Source organism: Chrysoperla carnea, chromosome 2, assembly GCF_905475395.1.
Source record: "Chrysoperla carnea chromosome 2, inChrCarn1.1, whole genome shotgun sequence".
Classification (NCBI taxonomy): Eukaryota; Metazoa; Arthropoda; class Insecta; order Neuroptera; family Chrysopidae; genus Chrysoperla; species Chrysoperla carnea.
The window spans coordinates 76,906,275-76,926,955 of NC_058338.1; the positions used below are offsets into that span (position 1 = coordinate 76,906,275).

General features: G+C 29.5%; 1 protein-coding gene across 1 annotated transcript in view; it reads left to right on the plus strand.

Annotated features, from left to right (window-relative positions):
• LOC123293908 (zeta-sarcoglycan) overlaps positions 1–20,681 on the plus strand; it is a 684,554-nt gene that overhangs the window by 644,129 nt on the left and 19,744 nt on the right. Inside the window, exon 3 of the mRNA XM_044874903.1 lies at positions 9,690–9,924. Coding sequence (XP_044730838.1) covers positions 9,690–9,924 — 235 coding nt within the window. The remainder of the gene's footprint in view (positions 1–9,689; positions 9,925–20,681) is intronic.

Below are 20,681 nucleotides of genomic sequence, written 5' to 3' on the forward strand. Positions count from 1 at the left end.
TGTTTTACAATTTGTTTTTTAGAAAATGATTTTAGATATGAATATGCCAAAAGTAATTCGTATTATGTCTTACACATTTATCATAAAGTATTCCTAGAAATTATCTTCAGTCTTAATAAAAAATGCAGTTAAGAAGTGTAACTGGATGTTCAAATTGGTGTGGTAAAATTTGTTGCTATCCATATGTGCCACAATTATATGTAATTTAGACAGAAAGTAGGAAAATGGATCAAATTCAACTTTCATTTTAATCCAAGCAAAGTTTATATTCAAATAAACTATATGCAAAAAACAAAATATGAAAATTTTTCAAAATAAAATATATTTTTCTATTTTTTAATCAGTTTTAAGCGAAAAATTACTCTTGTAATTTGTTCTTTAGACGCTTAGTTTTCGAAATTAAAATTCTTGAAAACTTTTTGTGTTTATGAAGTTGGTAAATTTGTTTATCATTTATTTTGCCTTGAATCCAATAGGATATATTTTGAAAAAAATTCCTTTAGCCGAAGTAGCTATTTTCAGGTATTCATGAAGTTAAGGTCGATATTCAAATAAAAATATCATTGAAAATATTCAAAGAAGACAATTTGTTAAATGCGGTAACAATCTCTCCAATCTCTGTACAACAAGTCAACAAAATAAGTTGCCAAAATATACTCTGGCCTTATAGTTAAAAAATTAATAATTATGCAACTTGTATGACGTAAATGTTAAGTGTTTGTCAAATAATCGAAAATTATATTATACATACATAACGTATACGTAATTCAAGTTGCCTTTATTAATTTTGTCAACTTTAACAATAACCGTTTCGTCGGATTAAAAATTTATTGTTTATTAACAAATAGGATTATTTGCATGCTGTTTGACGCCTAAGAAAAACATTCCAGGTTCATTTTGCAAAATGCGAGCAATTTCTTTGATTTTCCTTTGTTTGTAACATCTTTAACTGTGCTATAACTAGTAAAAAATAAGCATTATTATTATTGATTTCATGCAAGAAAAATTAGAATATAACGTTTGATTTTACTTGTCAGTTTCCTAATATACATTTTATATTAAATGAATGACATACATATACAATACAAACAAAACATATGTATAAAAGCAGTAAGCAGAATGTATAAAAGAGGTTATAGAGAGATCATACATATAATAGCATTTATTACTTATAATTGAGTTGTTTAACATCACAATTACAGAACATCTAAATAATTCAATGTATTATTTTTTACTATATGTATATTGTTGTCTGCAATGAGTATAGAATGATTACTAAAGTATTTTTAAGAGGTTCGAATCTATGAGTCGTCAACATTCTTTTGTTTGATAATCAATTTGACATCACACCTTTGTTATAACATGTGTATATGAAATATATCAAGTTTAGTCCCAAGTTTGTAGCGCTTAAAAATATTGATGCTACGAACAAAATGTTGGTATAGGAAAATAACCTAATTAGTACATTTTCGGTTGTCTGTCGTCCATCCGAACGGCCGTCTTTCCACGATGTATCGTGTGAAAACGATATCTAAAAAACGAAATGAGATATCAAACCGAAAGGTTATAACAACTCGGGACGTAAAAAGTGAAGTCGAGTTCGTAAATGAGCAAAATAGATCAAGGTCTTGGGTCCGCAGAATCCATCTTGTAAACCGTTAGAGATATAACAAAAGTTTAAATGTAAAAAATGTTCCTTACAAAAAAATAAACACTTTTGTTCGAAACATTTCGTAAATATCACGTAAGTATCTTTTTTGAGCCCGCGAGGGCCCAAATTATCTTATAAGTATTATATAGTAAGTATATACAGGTACCTATTGTTTATATTTTAAATTTATACGTTACATATAGTATGTATGTGTTTGTTTGTTTATCTTCTTTACTTACATGACGTAAAATAATAAACGAATGCGTAATCAACACTGTCTATACATGGTATTTCAACAATAATAACTCAGTCAACTGTTTGTTTTCACTTTTTTTGTGCTTAGTTTTCGTTTGTAATGAAGACTCACCCCTGAGCAACGCCTGCTTATTGTTGAAATATTTTATTTTTATGAAATAATTTTATGCAAATTATTTGAAATTTTTTATTAGTTTCACCTAATGAACTTGTTTATTGGTCGCGCGACCTAGCCCAAGTTGAAAACATCATAAAAGTGTTTTTTTAGATGTTCACATCTTTGAGATGGCAACACTCTTATGTTTGACAGCAGACAGATGCTTTGGTTTGTCATTTAATAATGTATAGATTCACGCTTTATTTTTATGAAATATTTGTATAACAGATTTTTTCAATATTTTTATCAATTTTACGTAATGGACCTTATGGAAATTATTTTCTAGTTTTTTGTTCAGCCAACTGCAAAAGCGTGTTTTTAAGATTTTATACGTAATCGTAACACTGAAGATCGTGATCAGGATAATAGGTGCACAAAGGATGTAGCCTAACAGCTATTTGACTATATAATTTCCTTGCGATGCCAAGAAAACGCACGCATCTAACAGACATTTTTGTTTCGAGTTTAAATACTGTAGTTACCTCCGTTGTTCACTGTAGATGGATATTAAAAACCAATACACTTACCATCTAAATTTTTATACCATGTATATGAAATATGCCAAGGCAAACTAAGTTTAGCCCTAAGTTTGTAACGTATAAAAATATTGATACCATGAACAAAATTTTGGTATAAGTGTTCATAAAATCACTTTATTAGTCCATTTCCGGTTGTCTGTCTGCCCGTCTGTCATCACGATTACTCAAAAATAAAAAGAGATATCAAGCTAAAACTTTTATAGCGTGCCGAGGAAGTAAAAAGTGAGGTCGAGTTCATAAATGAGTAACATAGGGCAATTGGGTCTTGGATCCGTAGGATCCATCTTGTAAACCGTTAGAGAAAAAACAACAGTTTAAATGTAAAAAATGTTCCCTATAGAAAAATATACAACTTTTATTTGAAACATTTTTTCGTAAACATCACTGTTAACTCGTGAGAGCGCAAATTATGCGCAAATTGTATATTATATTATATGGAAATATCAGTTATATATGTGTGACATGTATTTATGTGTAATGTAACAGAGTATTCAACACGGTCTATACATGGTACTTCAACAATTAACTCAGTCAATTGTTTGTTTTCACTTGTCAATTTAAATTTTTTTCATATAGGCATGAAATTCAATATTGGAATTTCTAAAATGTCTAACTTTCCTCTGCGTCATTATAAAAATAAACGAAATTTTGAAAATTCGTAGCAAGAAGTTTTTTTTTTTTGTTGATGGCTATTTAAATTTGACATATTTCATTGATTTCTAAATAAATCAGTCTGTATAAATTACAAAGTAATATATAGATTGTGGTAGCTAGTGGGTCTGTATTATATGTGTGAATAGTTTTCCAAATGTGTGTAGTATTTATACAGAAGATATAGTAGTGTAGTGTATTGTTTGAAAATAAACGAACAATGACATTTCAGTCGGGAAACATAGAAACTCGATTTCTGAGTAAATAGTTGATGTTATACTTCTGTTTTACTGAGTTCTATGTTGTTAGCTATTTTCGTTATCTAAAAGGATGTTAATGGTAAATGGTACAATCGTCTATAATAAATATTATACACATTTAAAACATTGTGTTATATATACACAGCACCCTGTGTGTCGATACTTATCCGAAAATATAGAAATGTTTTCAATTATTGAATTCAATAATATTTCTTAAATGCAGTTAAAGGTTTCAAACTTATTTACGATGATCATGTAAAAGTTATGTAAGTTTCCTGGGTAAGCCAATAATTATAGTAACGACAAACACATCAAATCAAAATCTCTCAAAAACCTTTTGCACAACCGTTTGTCTACTTAGAATTTGGTTGCGGGTTCGAATCCAGGCACCAGAAGTGTGAATAATTTTAATTAATGGCGGCGGTAGAATTGATCATATTGTCGTCTCTTTGATAAGAACGAAGTAACTGATTCCACCCACATCATAAATGTAATTGTATATATGTATGTAATGTTAATAAATAAAGATTAACAAATAATGAACTGGGTGACATCTGTTATAGGCGTATATGTCAGAGAAACGGATGTTAAACTTCAGTATTATTATTATTATTATTACCTTTTTCACAACCGGAATTTGACTATGTTAAAAGAAAACATTATTTTATTGGGATACAAATTTTAAGAACAAGCTATAATTAAAGATAATTCAAACAAGTGAAAACAAAAATTGATATGATTGTTGAAATACCCTGTATTTTCTTTTTATAAATTAGAAGAGTTTCAAAAAAATAACACACAACTATGGTTATTCGAGAATCTTTTACATGACTAAGTATTAGTTGAAGCTACTTGTAAATTTTCAACTCTCTACCTTTTATAGTTTTTGAGATTATGGACACCAAAGTTTTTTCCTAATTTGCGCCCTCACGAGTAAATTAAATAGTGAAGTTTACGGAAAAATGTTTCAAACAAAAGTTGTTAGTTTTTATAAGGAATGCTCTTTCTTTTGTTCTATCTCTCACGGTTTACAAAATGAGTCCTACAGACCCAATTGACTTGCTCATTTAGCGCTCAATTGACCTAAATTGCTCACTTTCGAACTCAAAATGTATAAAATTGTATACAAGCTAGTGAACAAAACATAAATAATAAATGAATAGATTTTAAATAAAATTGTGATTTCTAAATTACAAGATTTCATATTATTAGATAACCGTCAACAACATAATACGTGATAAACTTGCAGACACAGAGTTGATGAAAAAGTCTGTGTTTCTTTGGAACTCTTTGCCTTTTATTTTCTTTTTCTGGAGAGGATTAGGCGGAATGCACTGAGGCTGCGGACACGAATTTAATTATCAAGCTTTCAAAAGTAGCCAACTTCTTTCAGTTTAAACACACATTTTAAACATCCTATAAATAATATGATACATTGGTAACATCGCCTTCAACCGCACATGATGCTATGAGTTTGATCTTAAAATCATTTTATTATTATTATTTTTATAGTAAATGTATATTTATTATTGTATTTGGTGTACATTTACCACCATTATAAAATAAATGTTTCATTTTTGTTTCAAGTGCAAAGTATATATTATTTTTTTAGTAATAAAATAATCATTGCTCATATTTTTATTCAAAACTATTCGAATATATCCTATCCATCTATTTGTCCAGTTTGTTTAGTTTTATTAAAAAAATATAGCTGACACATAAAACTATAACTAAGGTACATTTTAAACCTTTTAAAACCCATTTTTTGTAACACTTTAATCTAAAAAATAATTATAAATAATTTATGAAAACAAAAATTATAATAATATTCCTCATTTATTTGTAAATGAATTCAATCAGTGTTTGAATCAGTATTTAATTACACGCCTTCATTAAAAAAATATTCACTTCTTATTTGGTCCTTACGATAGCCCCTCTGAGGTACGTAGGTAATTTCAGGTAATTTCAGGTAATTTCAGGTAATTTAGGTAATTTCAGGTAGTTTCTATCAAAAGAAATATCATTTTTTTACGTAAAGCTACTTAGTCTGTTACAATAGTATTTTTGGTCATAAGGGTACGGCGGGCAATCTTAGGATTAGCAATCTAAATCTACCTGCAAAATAAAATCTTTAAATAAAAACAATAAAAAACATTTTTTTCTCTTATTTTAAGAATCTTTTAAAGTGAAAACAAGAACTGTACGCAAATTAACTCAAAATATTTTCTTTACAATTAAGAGTATTCGTTGTGTGCGTAGTCATGGTCGGGACAATAAAATCAATGCCAGCGCTTCCAGTGAAAAATTTTGGGAGTCCTCAGAGAAGGCTGTCATGACAAATTTGCCATTCGTTAATGTTATAGAAATGTCAAATTAAAATTATTGAAAAACACTAATTAATTAAACTTAATGCATTAACAATTGTGAAAATAAGAAATCAAATTGCACAAATATTATTCTTCAAATGTAAATTATCATAATTATTTATTTAAATTTGTGAGACAATATTAAATTTTCAATGTAAGTCATAAATGCAATCCATACAATTATATATGCATCCATACAATTCTATACTTAAAGTAGTGTATCGTTACCATGGAAACGTCTCCAATAAAACTCTCGCACGGTGCAAATAAAAAAAATCTTTGAAATAAGTACGAAAATCTCTTATAACTTGTTAATAACCATTAACTTAAACTGAACATAAAAAAAAACACGCAGATTCCCAAAACCATATTGTAAACCCGTGTTTTGGGCCTTTATAGAAACTTTGGACACGAATTTTAAACTTATTTAAACGCCTACAAGTATGAGACTTTGAAAGTAGGGCATCTTAGGAATAGGGTCATCGTAGGTGCAAGTACTTTCTCCTTAGTTTCCCGCAAGATTTCAGACTTTCATTATGGGATACGAAATATTTTCGCAAAAGTTAGACCTTTGATGTTTATGTAACTATACTTGCATAAGGTTACACAATATTTCTCCCACAATCCTACCGACCGAAGGGGAAAATATAATTAGAAAATTCTATTTTTGATACTAACAAGGGTCAAACACCTACAAAATTTTCTTATCTGTAATATACACATGAAACGAATTGCTGGCGCCTACTTTGATGCACTCTGTACATACCGGATATAATAACGCAATAAATCACCACATACGTTTAGAGTATTTTTCATGTAGATATAAAAATTATTATTATTTGTTATCAACAATTTTATCATAAACAATAAAATACCACAACAGAAATATGGATAGAACCTCAGCAGAAGAGAATATAGTACGTTTAGTTCCGAATGATCTACATATGGGTCTCCCTACTGTGGCAGTTGAAGAGAGTTAACATATTGTATATAAACGTACGTATCTCATTAAATTAGTGCTTTCAGCTTAAAGTTATGCCCTAAATGACATTCTTAAAAATTTCTTTGAAATCTCAGAATCCCATTATGCTCCAGAAAAATATTTTAATAGGTATAGATTTTGATAGTTGTAATTAAAAATAATCATGATTTATGAATAAAAAATAACTTGATACCCACCGGCTTCACTCAGCTTAAAAGTAAAAAGCACCAATTCATAACCTCCACCACTCTTGATCTCACTTATCCCTGATCCATAACACTCGAAAGGTTTTACACAGCTAAAATATATGCACAGTTTTCAATTTTTTAAGCGTGTAACAGTCATAATTCATTGAGTATATCAAAATAAAAGGCCATGAATTGTTTTACATTTACTATTTTAAATTTTACGTAAATTTTTAATTTATGGATCAAAATGATGATCATAGATGGAGCAGTAAAATTCCAGATTAAAGAAAAATTTTTTATTAATATGTCTTTATAGATTATAGATCATGTGTTCTATATTCTGATGTATGAGCTATATTGTTGTATAGTTTCATTCAAATCAATTCGGTAGTTTTTGCGTGAAAGCATAACAAACAAACATCCGCACTTTCACATTTATATTATATAGGGATAGAGATTAGCGTAATATTATATCTTTAAAAACAACAACTTCATGCGATAGGTAGGACATTTTGTCAAACAAGCCTTTGAAAGTATTTTTTTAACCAATCAAAATTGTAATATGTACTCAATTTGACCTCAGTAATTAAAAGAGGTATTAATGAAGACAAAAATTAATTTAACTTAGTAATACATAATTTAACCTAGTAATACATTGTTCTTATTAAAATTTTTAAGCTATTTTCTTTCTGAATTCAAAATCAGCTTATTGGAAATATACATATTTTGTTTACTTACCATAGCTCCCACCTTTTTGTTATGGTCTGAATTAGTCCCAACTGGCAACCCAGAAGTAAACGTACTGTGAATGAAGGCGTTACATTCACAACAATAACATGAAATATATTGTTCTTTTGTCATTTTGACATTCGAATGAGTTTTGTTTTGAAACTTTCATAAATGTATATAAGTGCGGAAAGAAAGTTTTTAACACAAATTGAAGCATTTTGACACATCATTTTATTACAGTCATAGGGTGCATACACACAATCATGGTTTTGTTCGGTGCAATCGATAACAATCGATTTTTACATAAAATAAAATATAGGTCGCAACTAAAGGTTTATATAGACTACAGACCTTTGTGCGTTAAAAGTTGCATGGACTTTATTACCCGAATGTCAAGAAGAGGTAATGTTTTTTGAGCGTATCTTGTATGTATGTATATTTGTTTGTAAATTTCTGTATTACCCCGATGAAAAAAAAAGACAAAATGTAAATAAGATAATAAAAAAAATTAATCAAATCTCTCGAGTGGGGTATCAAAATTTAGGAAATTAAAAGAGGAAAAATTTATATAAGTTATATGTTTAAATTGGTTTAAAAAGTTTTCATATAGTACCATATAGGATTTTTTAGTACCGGGACACTAAAAAGTCTAAAATAAAATAAATACTCAAAACATCTAAAAACCGTCATTGTAAAATAAAACCTGAGAAGAAAGAAACAAGTCCCGTAGATTGATTACATAGCGACTGTAACAGTCGATATGCAATAAAACTCCTTTAAAGTCTATATTGGCTCAAATGCAATAATGGGCCACGACTGTTTAAGTCGCTATATGTGAATCACTAATCTTGTTTCTTTCCTTTTAGATTTTATTTAACACAGTCCGATTTTTTTTAAATTATTTATTTTATAGTAAATCAAAATTTGTGACATAATTAAAATTTAAATAAATTGGCCGATACGTAGTCAGTGTGGTACTGAAGTCGTGTGAGTGCGACCTCTGTAGTCCACACGACTAACTTCCCAGAGGGGGGAAAAAACATTAAAAAAGGGTCTTGTTAGTCTTCGTAGATTATTCTTCGAACATGTACTACAGCTTATGCTTTATCTCCATAGATAAATGATGTGTTTTATCCACTTTTCAGATTCTGTTTATTCAGTTTTTCCAGCTTTTTATTACCATTGCAAAACGGTTCAACTAATTCTTCTGAAAATTCTAATTCTTCAGTTTTTAAATCTACGATTACGCGTCGAATAATCCCAGTCACGTGTTAATGTCATAACTGGTTCGCTTGATTATCGAGGCGAAAGAATCCGAACCAACAAACGCACGTACGTACACACAAACACACACAGACCTCACATTGAAAAGATTTGACTCGGATATTGCGGCCTTGAAACCACGGAAATATGTAAAACTGGACATTTTTAAAATCGGCCCCATTACATTAACTTCTTCTGGGAAGTTTAAAATTGATCGTTGGATATGTCTCAATTGCATTGATTGTTAAATTCCAGTGATGTATTATTTATAATAGAGAAAAGTGTCATCCATTCATTTCATTTCAGTTTCTCTTGTAATTCATACTATTTTTAAATTAAATGGTTTTCGTATACGAGTGCAATGGAACAAGTTTATTTTTCATTATTTATATTTTATCCCAGAAGTGTGTACGACGATTATTACCTTGCTGTTTTTTCAATTGATTCTTTTTTCCTTCGCCTAATGATTTCCGCATAAAGCTAAAAGAAAAATTAAGAAATAATTTCCAACTAGCTAATTATTTGAGGAAGTTTAATTTCATTACTCTACAGACACAATTGATCAATTTTCGAACAAAAGCGAGAGTATTACTCACATATTCAAATAATGTTCGTCAATATATTTAATGAAAATTATTTTTGTTACAGATCTCGGAGATCAAAAGAAGATTGGCCAGAAAATACAAGTGCACGTTCAACAACACCAATTCCAAATTCTAGTACACACACAAATCCATCAACAACGTCACATTATAATTTTAAAATTGGTATCTATGGATGGCGTAAACGATGTTTATATTTACTAATACTCGGCTTATTAATAATGGTCATTATCAATTTAGCGTTGACATTATGGGTATTAAAAGTTATGGAATTTTCAACGGTACGTAAGCAAAGTTCTATTTTAATTAACTTTAAACAGATTTTTTATAATACACTCACCGGCGCAGAATTTCATCATAATCAATCAATTATATTGTTTGATAAAAATCATGTTTCCTTAATAAACGTTGGTTATCATGGCATAATACCCTTCTCTGTCGTTAACGAGATGAAGAGTGTCAAGTTTTGGCATATTTAATTTTAATTTTTAAGATAGATCCAAAAAATTTTCCGATGAGGCTCTAGATATTTGTATACCATATGTATACATGAAATATATCAAGGTGCACCAGGTTTGTAACGCCTAAAAATATTGATGCTACGAACATAAATTATAGGTGTTCTTAAAATCACCTAAGTAGTCCATTTCCGGTTGTCTATCTGTCCGCCCGTATGTCTGTCTGTCGACACGATAACATAATAACCCCCATAACCCAGAAACGAAAAAATGATATCAATCTCAAGTTCATATAAATGAGCAACAAAGATCATTTGGTTTTTAGGTCCGTAGGACTCATTTTGTAAATCGTAAGAGATAGAGCAAAAGTTTAAATGTAAAAAATTTTCCTTATACAAAAATAAACAACTTTTGTTTGAAGCATTTTATCGTAAACATCACTGTTTACCCGTGAGGGTGCAAATTAGATATTATATAGTATGTTTGTATTTTATTAAGTGAACCTACATATATTGTATATGTTTGTTTATAGTAAATAATATGTTCAATGGAGAAGTGAGAAGAAAGATACTTCTATTACTTTGTGTGTAAGAGTGGTTATCTTTCTTTATTTGCATGACGTAATAAACGATTGTCTAATTAACACTGTCTATACATGGTATTTCAACAATTTATCTCATTCTAATGATTGTTTCCACTTTTTTTGATTGAGTCCAGGATATCCGCTCGGAGCAATGCAGAAACGGCATTTATGTTGCAGCAAGTAATTTCTCAGCAGCAGTTCACAACTGTCCATATTTCATTAGACTATAAAGGCATACAAACTAAGATGTTTATATTTATTCATAGAAGCATTGTTACTTGTTAATTAACTGTATAATTTGTGAACAAGAGATTGAATGCATTTACAAATTTAGCTCATATAATAGGTATAATAACTCTTACAAACATTTACCAACAGGCAGCATTTAAACAATTGAAAGGAGAAAAGTGGATTTAAATTTTGAATTTTCTCTACTACCTAGATTTTCACTTTTTTTGTGAAATCAAGTAGACTAACTTAGAAATAATTTTTCACAGAATTACAACACATTCCAATCCTCCCAGAGATTTGAAACTAGAATGCTATACTTTTTTAACCTCCGAATTAAAAAAAAAAGGTGTTTGACCGCTATGTAATTGTGCCTGTGTGGCATCGTAGCGCCTAAACGAATGAACCGATTTTAATTTTTTTTTTTTTTCTTTTGAAAGGTAATTAAACGGAAAGTGTTCTTAGGTATAATATAAATGCGAGCTTAGAGTTCCGTTCTCGAAAAAACTAAAAAATAGGCGATGATCTTTAAAATTGATTCAGTTTGGAAAAGGCATGACGTATACCTTTAACATATAAATAATTACTATGGAAATGAATGGTCAAATAAACCTGACTCAATTCATTTTGAAAAGTGAAATGGTAAAATAATTAGGTAATTCGAAACAATAATTCAAAAGAACAAAGCCAACCCAAATATTTCAATTTCAATTGAAATATTTCCAAAAAATTTTCCCAAAAAATGATAGCTGTCTAAGTATCCTTTTTCATCTCATCTGATGTCCTTGACCATCACTTTGATAATGATTTAAGAAGGAGTGTTATAAGTTTAAAGTGTTTATCTGTGCGTGTATGTTTCTCAGTGGCATAGTAGCCTTTAAACGGTCGAACCGCCTGATTGAAAACATTTTATAGCTAAGTTTCTAAAAGTCGGTTTACAAGGAATAAATCGCATTTGTCGGAGGTTTTATAAATTTTGTAAATTTCACTTGTGTCTATATCCGGACACTTCAATATATTGACTGAAAACAATACATCATTTTTCTTTTATCGAAAGTATGAAAGTGTTTTGTAAAACCATAAAGCTGATGAACTGGTTCAGAACAGATTCAAATGCATTCCTAGAATAGTATTATTTAGTCTTACAATCTTCTAATAATTTGACTCCAGAATATATTCACAATTATTGCCCCTCTTGAATCATGTCTATTGTAACAAGCCTAACTATAGATGTTATTTACACCTAAAGAAAAATGCGGGAAGTCAGATACAAATTATTTATGAAACAAAATCTTGGACATCGATTCTTGGAGGTAATTTTTCTTGCTAGAGTTCCGCAGCTTTATTTGCTAATCTATTATCCGAGCAAGAAGAACTTACCATTTTATTATTGATCTACCTTCATTATTTTCCAAACAATCTCACCGAAACTATTATACCTTAACAAATTTAATATTAAATATATATATTAAATTTGTAACATGATTTTAATAACATTTAAATGTTTTTACATAAATAAATAAGTTATTTAAAATAATCAGGAATATAAAGAGAAAAAAAACAAGAAGAAGAACAAGGGAACAAGAAATTTACTGTAAATAAATATACTACTTACTTACTTGACTGAATACGAAGGACGTCCGTTAAATGTATCACACCGGATACATAATATATTTAACTAAAGTCTTTTACGTGCCCTAATGTTTTGATAATAGATACAACTGGTTATACACTCCAAAGAGTGTAAAATATTATAGACGGTTTTTTGTGCTTCTTCACTTTTTCAAAATCACATTGGCTTAATTAGACTACTTATATTCCTATAATTTTTAGTTCTTGGTAAAAGATTTCTCGAAAATTACAAGATAGAAAAGTTATAATCTTCAATTAAGCTTTTGCTCTGGTTAAAGAATTCCCTTGATTTTGGTACTTGGTGGGTTATGTGTTAATTTGAATTAAAACATAAAGGGGGGGGGGTCATTTAAGCTAGCATAGCTTATAGCTCGTTTTGTAGTTAATCAATCAAAACTTAATAACTTGAACAAAAGTTGCAGAGTTTGATGGGGAATACATATTATGTTCTGACTTCAGATTGGACCTAGTTCTTCTAAACATTAAGAGATAGAATACCACATTAAATTAGAAAATTGATTCTCATAAAAAACTAACATTTTTCAAAAACTTTTCGAAAATCGAAAGCTTTCGGAGGAAATGCGACTTAAAAATAGGTCATTATTGCATTTAATCGAAAATAAAAGTCAACAAGTAAAACTTAAAAAAAAAAAAGAAAAAAGTTTGTCGGAGCGGACAGGACAAGCTGTGGAAATTTTTCAGGATAATTCATTTTTCTCAAAATTGAGGTTACACATCGGGCTAAAACCACACTTTTTTATGATTATAAGTTGCTTCTTTTTCCAGAATTTCAACTCAATTCCTTCATTATTCGAGTTAACTCAATTCCTTCATTATTCGAAAGTTACCAGAGAAAGTTGAAAATGTGAGGTTACTGCGGTTTTCTTTACATTTTGAGATTATTTTGCTATACGTTCAGGGTTCGATAGCAAGCAAGGTCGATGCAAAATTCATAAAAAAAAATTCTTTTTTTTGTTATTCGTCTCAGCCCAATCAATAGAAGGAGATATATTCAAGAAAACGCCACCAAAGAAATCAATGGAAAACTCCCTTTCGGTATTTTTTACATAGAAAGAAACTTATGTAAAAAAATAGCCTTCTCCCAAAGTTTTCCAAATTGATTATCAAAACCCGGTAGATTTATCCCACTAGAAGATGAGATTTTATTCTTCACTCTATTTTGTAGGAATTTCTAGGAAGAAACTATTATATCTACATTCTTCTCACAAAGTGTAAATCGTTTGTTTTTTTGTTTAGTTAGAAATGATATACGTAAATACTTGGCACGTTGATAACTATACTACACTCAATGAACAAACATTTTACTTAAAAACATACTATTTATTTTAACAACTAGGTACTTAGTTATTACACAAACTAACAGGTCCTTATCTTAGAGACATGCTTACACAATATAATAAATGATATATTTAATTACATGAAATTTATGCGATTTAAAGTTCAACTACATATTTATTTATTTTATAATGGAACAAAAATTATAGTTATACATATGCAAATAACTATTAATCTTAATTATTATTCAATTTTAACCCAAATATGTCAGCGTCATGAGTAAAAAAAGTAAATCATACTTGAAGCACTCAACTGATTTTTTCATTGATTAAATGAAAGAAATTAAGACTAAAGATACCTACATTGATTAAGACCTTGAGTCTTATAATTGCGACAGCTTTCCTTCTTTTTTATTTAAACTTTGTACTTTTTTTATTATATTGTCGTAACCAATAGACGGTACGGCAAATCAGTACGGTTATAGACAGAGCGTTGTCACCAGACCATTTGTTTCAGGTACAAATTCGAAAACCATTTATCCAATTTCCAAACCAAAGTACTTATTGAATAATTGGCGTTGCATCCATAGAATACCACTGTCCCAATATGAAGATGAATGACGTCTCCGTCCAGCGAATACCGCTATGTCCAATTGCAATTCCAATTATTCGTCCAATGATTTGATTGACTTTATAAGATAACTCGATTTCTAATCAAATTTATGAAAATGAAAATTTAACTCACGATTCACTGTTTCAAACGGCATAATGACACAAATTAAAATAAAAACAATTATTTTATTGTTTTATACAATCTCTTAACAAAATTTCGGTTGTAAAAATTGTTACATTCACATTAATGTATGGTTTATAAGATTTTAAACAATCATTTCTGTTAGATGTTATGTATCTATGGGCGTTGCAAACTATAGTTGTTTTTATTATCGCTAGATAGAGCCTTTTTTCGTATTAAAATCCAATACATGTGGGTAAAAGCTTTATTTTTACTTCCTAGTTAAATATTTTTTAAGAAAGCTTGTCTTTAAAAATATTTTTTATTAATTTTTAAGGAAGACTTAAGTAGTTTTTAATATAAAGGTGGTACAATCGTTATATTTGATCGCATAAACTGCACTTATATTCGTGCACAATTTGTAACTACATTTGTAGAATACTTAGCCATGTATGAATATACTATATATTAGACATATGCGATTGAAATACTTCGAATTTCCATCGCCAATAATTCGGAAAGTATTTTCTTTTATAAATATACTTGAATAACACTTGCCATTTTCAACATATATTTTTTAACCCCCTGAGAAAAAGTACCACTACGCATCATATACCTTGTGATCTAGAGGTTGATCAAAGCTTAATCCCAAGTTATCATCTAAATCGGTACTATAGGAAAAAATTAATTTATAGGTTTAAGCTGCGTTTACTGGAGTATTAATATATCAACGGGTTTTATAAATACTTTAAATTATAACTGCGATGAGAATGAGAGTATATATATAAATATTTTTCCAAGCTTATCAAACTTGTTCGTTCGTTAGCCAGTTATTCTAATTCGATAGGTCGTACAGCCGTTGCATTTTATGTACCCTATTTACGTATACATATTATTTACGTTAGCTCAGTCAACAACGTATGGTACGCAACGTTACATTTTGTTATTATAGTAAAAGTACAATAATATAATGAATACGAAAACAACAAAAGTTTAACTAGGAGCTATGACAATGGTAGAATGACGTATTGCTATATAACAGGGGTGGCTAATCTGAGTCTAACGAGCCACATGTGGATCTTTGAAGAATTATTTGTGGCTCTCAAGTTCCTTTATCATTTTTGTGTAATTAAATTATATTTTATAAAATTTTGATCGTTCCGTATGTGTTTCAAAATGTCTTTTAAATAACTGACAACAAATATGAAAGAATAAGTGCAAATTTTAAAGTGAAGAAACGTTGTAACAAATTTCATTTTTGTCCAAGTTAAGTACAGTATGACTCGTCGAAAACGGAGCCAACGAATATAAATACTGCGTAATCGTCCGTAATCGACCGACAGTTGACATTGTGCTCTGGAGAAAACAATTTGTATCACTTTTGCTACAAATATAGTTCCTAATCTGGACTAAAAGACAAGTTTCCTGAACTAAAAAAGGGCTGCTTGTCAACTTATTTCAATACTCGGAACAACGTATTTATGTGTATCATTTTATGCCACTTTCAAATTCGTGAAATTCAAACATCGATCAATATTAACTAATCAGCATCTGAAAGAATTACTGACAAGTGCTGTCACCAATATTATCAAGAGAATAAAATAAATTCGTTTAATTTTTAATATTTAAATTGAATAAACTTTTATTTATATGTTTTGAACAAATATAATTTCTGTAAAAAAATTTTCTAATACCTTTTAAATACGTATTTAATTGCAGCTCGCGAAAAACTTCAAATTTCGGAAAATGGCTCGGACTATCAAGAAGCTTGGCCACCCCTGCTATATGATATTAAAAGTATGACTAGGAGTCTGAGCTTTTACTATACAGTACTTATATGTTTACGTTGTCCTTATACCAAATGCATTAAAATTATCCTAGTGCATGTTTTGGCTGCATCAATAGAACGAAACCGTAATTCAGTATTGGTGGGAAAAACGTGCACGATTCCCCGGATTGTGATAGCCTTGAAGTGATGTTTAAAATTAGGTGGGGATATTTTTATTATTATTTTACTCCTCTTTAGTATGATTTGGGCTGATGGCATTGTTTTCGCCAAGCTCCAGCTAGTCTTATTTTTATGGTTTTCTAAAATTTAAAAACAAAAAATAATTAAAATCGATTTTATTATAACGTTTTTTGCAAATGACGATATTTCGAGATCCACAACCCTGAATTGGTTTTGGTTGGTTTCATCGTTTGCTGGATTCGAATAAGCCTGGAATGAAGTTATCATGAAAATCGGAGAAGGTTTATTTTCGAATTATAACGATTTTCTTAAGCAGTACGTATTTCCATGTTTCGGAATAGAATTTAAACGATGTCCTTTATTTCGAAGAAGTTTTACTCGAAACCCTAAGGTATTACCTTCTTTAGAGTTTCAACTAAAACTGTAAGGAAACTAATATCCTTGAAAATTTCGAAGGAACCTATTAGTTGTTAGTAGTACCTACGTAACCAGGGCATATCCCTACTACAAGCTTTTTCAATTTATGATTTTGACATGCATTTTGGAAAGAAAATTTAGTTTAAAGTATATCTAAAAGCTCATAGCAAAATTTTCAAAAATAATATTTTTATGATTATAACCACTTTCATAAAATTAATAAATCTCTGTTTAGAAAATTTTTGAATATGCTGTAGAAATGGCATAGTTTGTTTAACTATTTCTCATGCTTTGACTAACGGAAAGTATGATAGACTACATCAATGCCCCTAGATAATATAATAATAAATAATAATCATAAGTATCACTTTTAATTTATAGAGTGTAAATCATTATTTGAATTTTTTTTCTTTAGAAGGAGAAAAATATAGAAAACGCTTTTTTAGAAAAATGTATAACCTTCTCTGCAATACTTGAAAATACACCTTAGAACCACTTAGGTTAACTTTGTCTTTGTATGTTTTCTGAATTAATTCTATGTTTTTACAAGTATTTCAGTCCCCTTCAACGAAGAAACGAGAAAATGAGGCACGTATATCCTTTTCTATTTAACAGTCTAAAATTTCTTACTCAACAACATACAAATTAGCCTCAATCGTACCTCGAAGCAGAAACAAAGAGAAACGATTCTCTAAACAGCATTTAACGAAGTATTATTACATAGTGATAAAATCCTATTTATTCAGTCTCAAAGTCTAAAAGCCACAAAACACAAACTATAGTTCTTCAATAAAATATTAAAATATAATATCAATTTGTCGACTTAGAACAAAACACACTGCTAACAAACAAAAGTGCATTTACTCAGTTTTAAATATACAAAACAAAAGCATTATTATCCATAACCACTGCTGCCACCTATCTTCACTTCATGCGGTTACACCATCAAACCATCAACATCATACCCTTGTTTTATGCAAACACTCGTACACAACTCAAACTCACTGAACCGATAAATTATAACACAAAAAGGGGAACAAGTTTAAACTCTTTACTATCTGATTTTAATGCTTATTTAACTACCAAATGACAATGAATGGTTTTAACACATGCTTTTTAATGTCTATACATATATTAGTAGGAAAATGGATCGAAGTTAACCCTCCCTGATAGAACTTCAATTTCAAATTTCTTTCATTGTTTCAACATTTTATGTGACTGTAAAAGGAGGGAATGTCCCAGAAAAATGAACATTTTCAGATCGAGATAAAGCTTGACCCGTGCAAAATTCTGCACCCGCAGTTACCGTGGCTACCCTGTGCCCGTGGCAAAAAACAACAAACAACAAATTCCGTAGCAAAATGGACATAAAATCAAAAGTTTTTAAATTATTATTAGGAGAACATGTTTAAAGAAAAAGTAATTATATGTATTAGGAGAGCATCTGTAAAAACAAACATGTTTGCATAATAAACTTATTATTGAAATTTATGACATTTTTTCGTTCAATTTATTTTTCTTGCGTGTTTTTCCCTTATAGTACAAGATCCGAATTAAGGTTGACCTTCACCCATCTGTTTACCGAATGAAAGTTATTTTTATGAAATGTAAAATATTTACAAATGTCCCTGTTGTGGGCTGCCTAAAAATTATGGTTTTGTGGACAATCATATAGCACCATATTTGCAATAAAATTATCTTTATTTAGATATGCGAGTCAATGAATTAACAGATGAACGTAATTACTATTCACAACCTGTGTAAATGCGAAAAAAATATACTTTTGATATTTTCACTAAAAATAGTCTTGACCACATTTTTTTAGGCAACCCATTGCAGGGATACTTGTTTACATTTTATATTTCATAAAAAATAACTTTTATTCGGTCAACAAATGGGTGAAGGTCAATCCTAATTGGGATCTTAGACTATTAGCGGCACATTTTTAGACCGTTAGTATATTTTTCGTCAAAACTAAACATAATAAGGATGGCAATGAATGAGGAGTTAATCATGGAATTTAATAAAGGAATAACGAAGATAAGGGTAGGGCAGAAAAAAACTTTCAATAATAATAATATATAAGATTTTCTGTGGGAAATACATGAGTTTAACAAAAAAAGTACTTCAAAGTAAATCAATAATTAATGAATTTTTATAAATTTTTGTTGTGGGTTATGAAAGACTTATATTTAATCAAAATTCATAAACTTTATGTTATAAAGAAGGGTTTACTATGACCAGTTCTTAAGGCAGTACCATTATAGAATAAGCACAAACTGGTTGTGTTTGCACTCACCTATACTACATATTATAGTTACCCGTGTTTTAGTAATTGTTTGTTACATTAATTATTTGATAACACAATAATGATAACAAAACAATAAATAAAATATAATTTATTGGTCTTTTATGTTTATATTATATTAATGTAATTAAGAATATTTTCTATTTTAATCGAATTTCGAGGTCAGCAGTATATTCTCTTTATGATTTATACTTTGACACAGAAAAAGTTTGATTTAATAGTTTTTCACCGTAAATGTCAGTATTGAAAAACTCGAACTTGAAACATAGCTAAGAACATTCTCATCGAATCCCCTAACAAACAAAAATCAAAAATTAAAATTCGTTTATCCGTTTAAGAGCTGCGGTGTCACAAACGAATCGATCAAACCTGATTTGGTGGCGGGGGTTTCTTTAATTTTTTAAATATGTATTGTTACTTAATTATTTAGTTTTCATTCTGAATTCAACAAGCCATCACACGTACTTTTAAGGCCATTATCTCTATATTTAACTAATTTGAACATTTTGACTAGACTATAAAAGTATATGAGCTTTTAGTGAAAGAAGATTTAATTTTTGTCTAATACTGTATCAGCAGAGACTGAATACTCAGCGTGTGATCAGTTGTTTTTAATTTTTCTTCTATAGTTGTTTCTGCTACAACTACAATACTCTTTTATGTCTTGTCATGCACAATTATTTCCGTTTCTCATCCACCAAAGTTATTGTCTAAACATATGATTATTATTTTTAATTTTTCATAGAAACTATGTAATGAATAAATTTCAGTTTTTTAAATTTATTTTAAATATATAATTTTAGTGAATATCAGATTTGCATAGATATGATGATACTCCTTCTGAGTAGAAAAAATTAACTTCCCAGTATATTTATTGTAGTGGGTCCGATTTCCTTAATCAAAATTTTCAACATATCCTTACGTTTCATGGTTAGGACAAGACTTTAATACCAATTTTCAGGAAAAGTGTGTGTGTGTGTGTACGTACGTGTTTGTTATAAAATTCGTTCGGATCATATTACCGTTAATTCTCTTCGATCGATACCTCAACGAAGTCGATATCAATTTTTGTTCGCGCGATATCGATCAGGAAAGAATTTTTAAAAAAGCTCACCCGATTCGAAACGACTCGACCCAATGTTATGGAATTCTTTTTGGATCATATTTCGGTCAATACACTGCAATCGTCGGCAATATGATCCGAAAAGAATTTCAAAAAATACGGCCAAGATACTTCGAGTCGGGCGAGATTTTTTAAAATTTTATCCTGATCGATAGAACAAAAAAATTATATCGACTTCTTTGCTGTATTGAACCAAGCAATATCCGTAAATAACTGCAAATCCGAAAATAATTTGGAAGTTATTTGTGTGGACCTCAAGGGCCGCACGTTTCTCTCGTTTCTCTAAATGTTT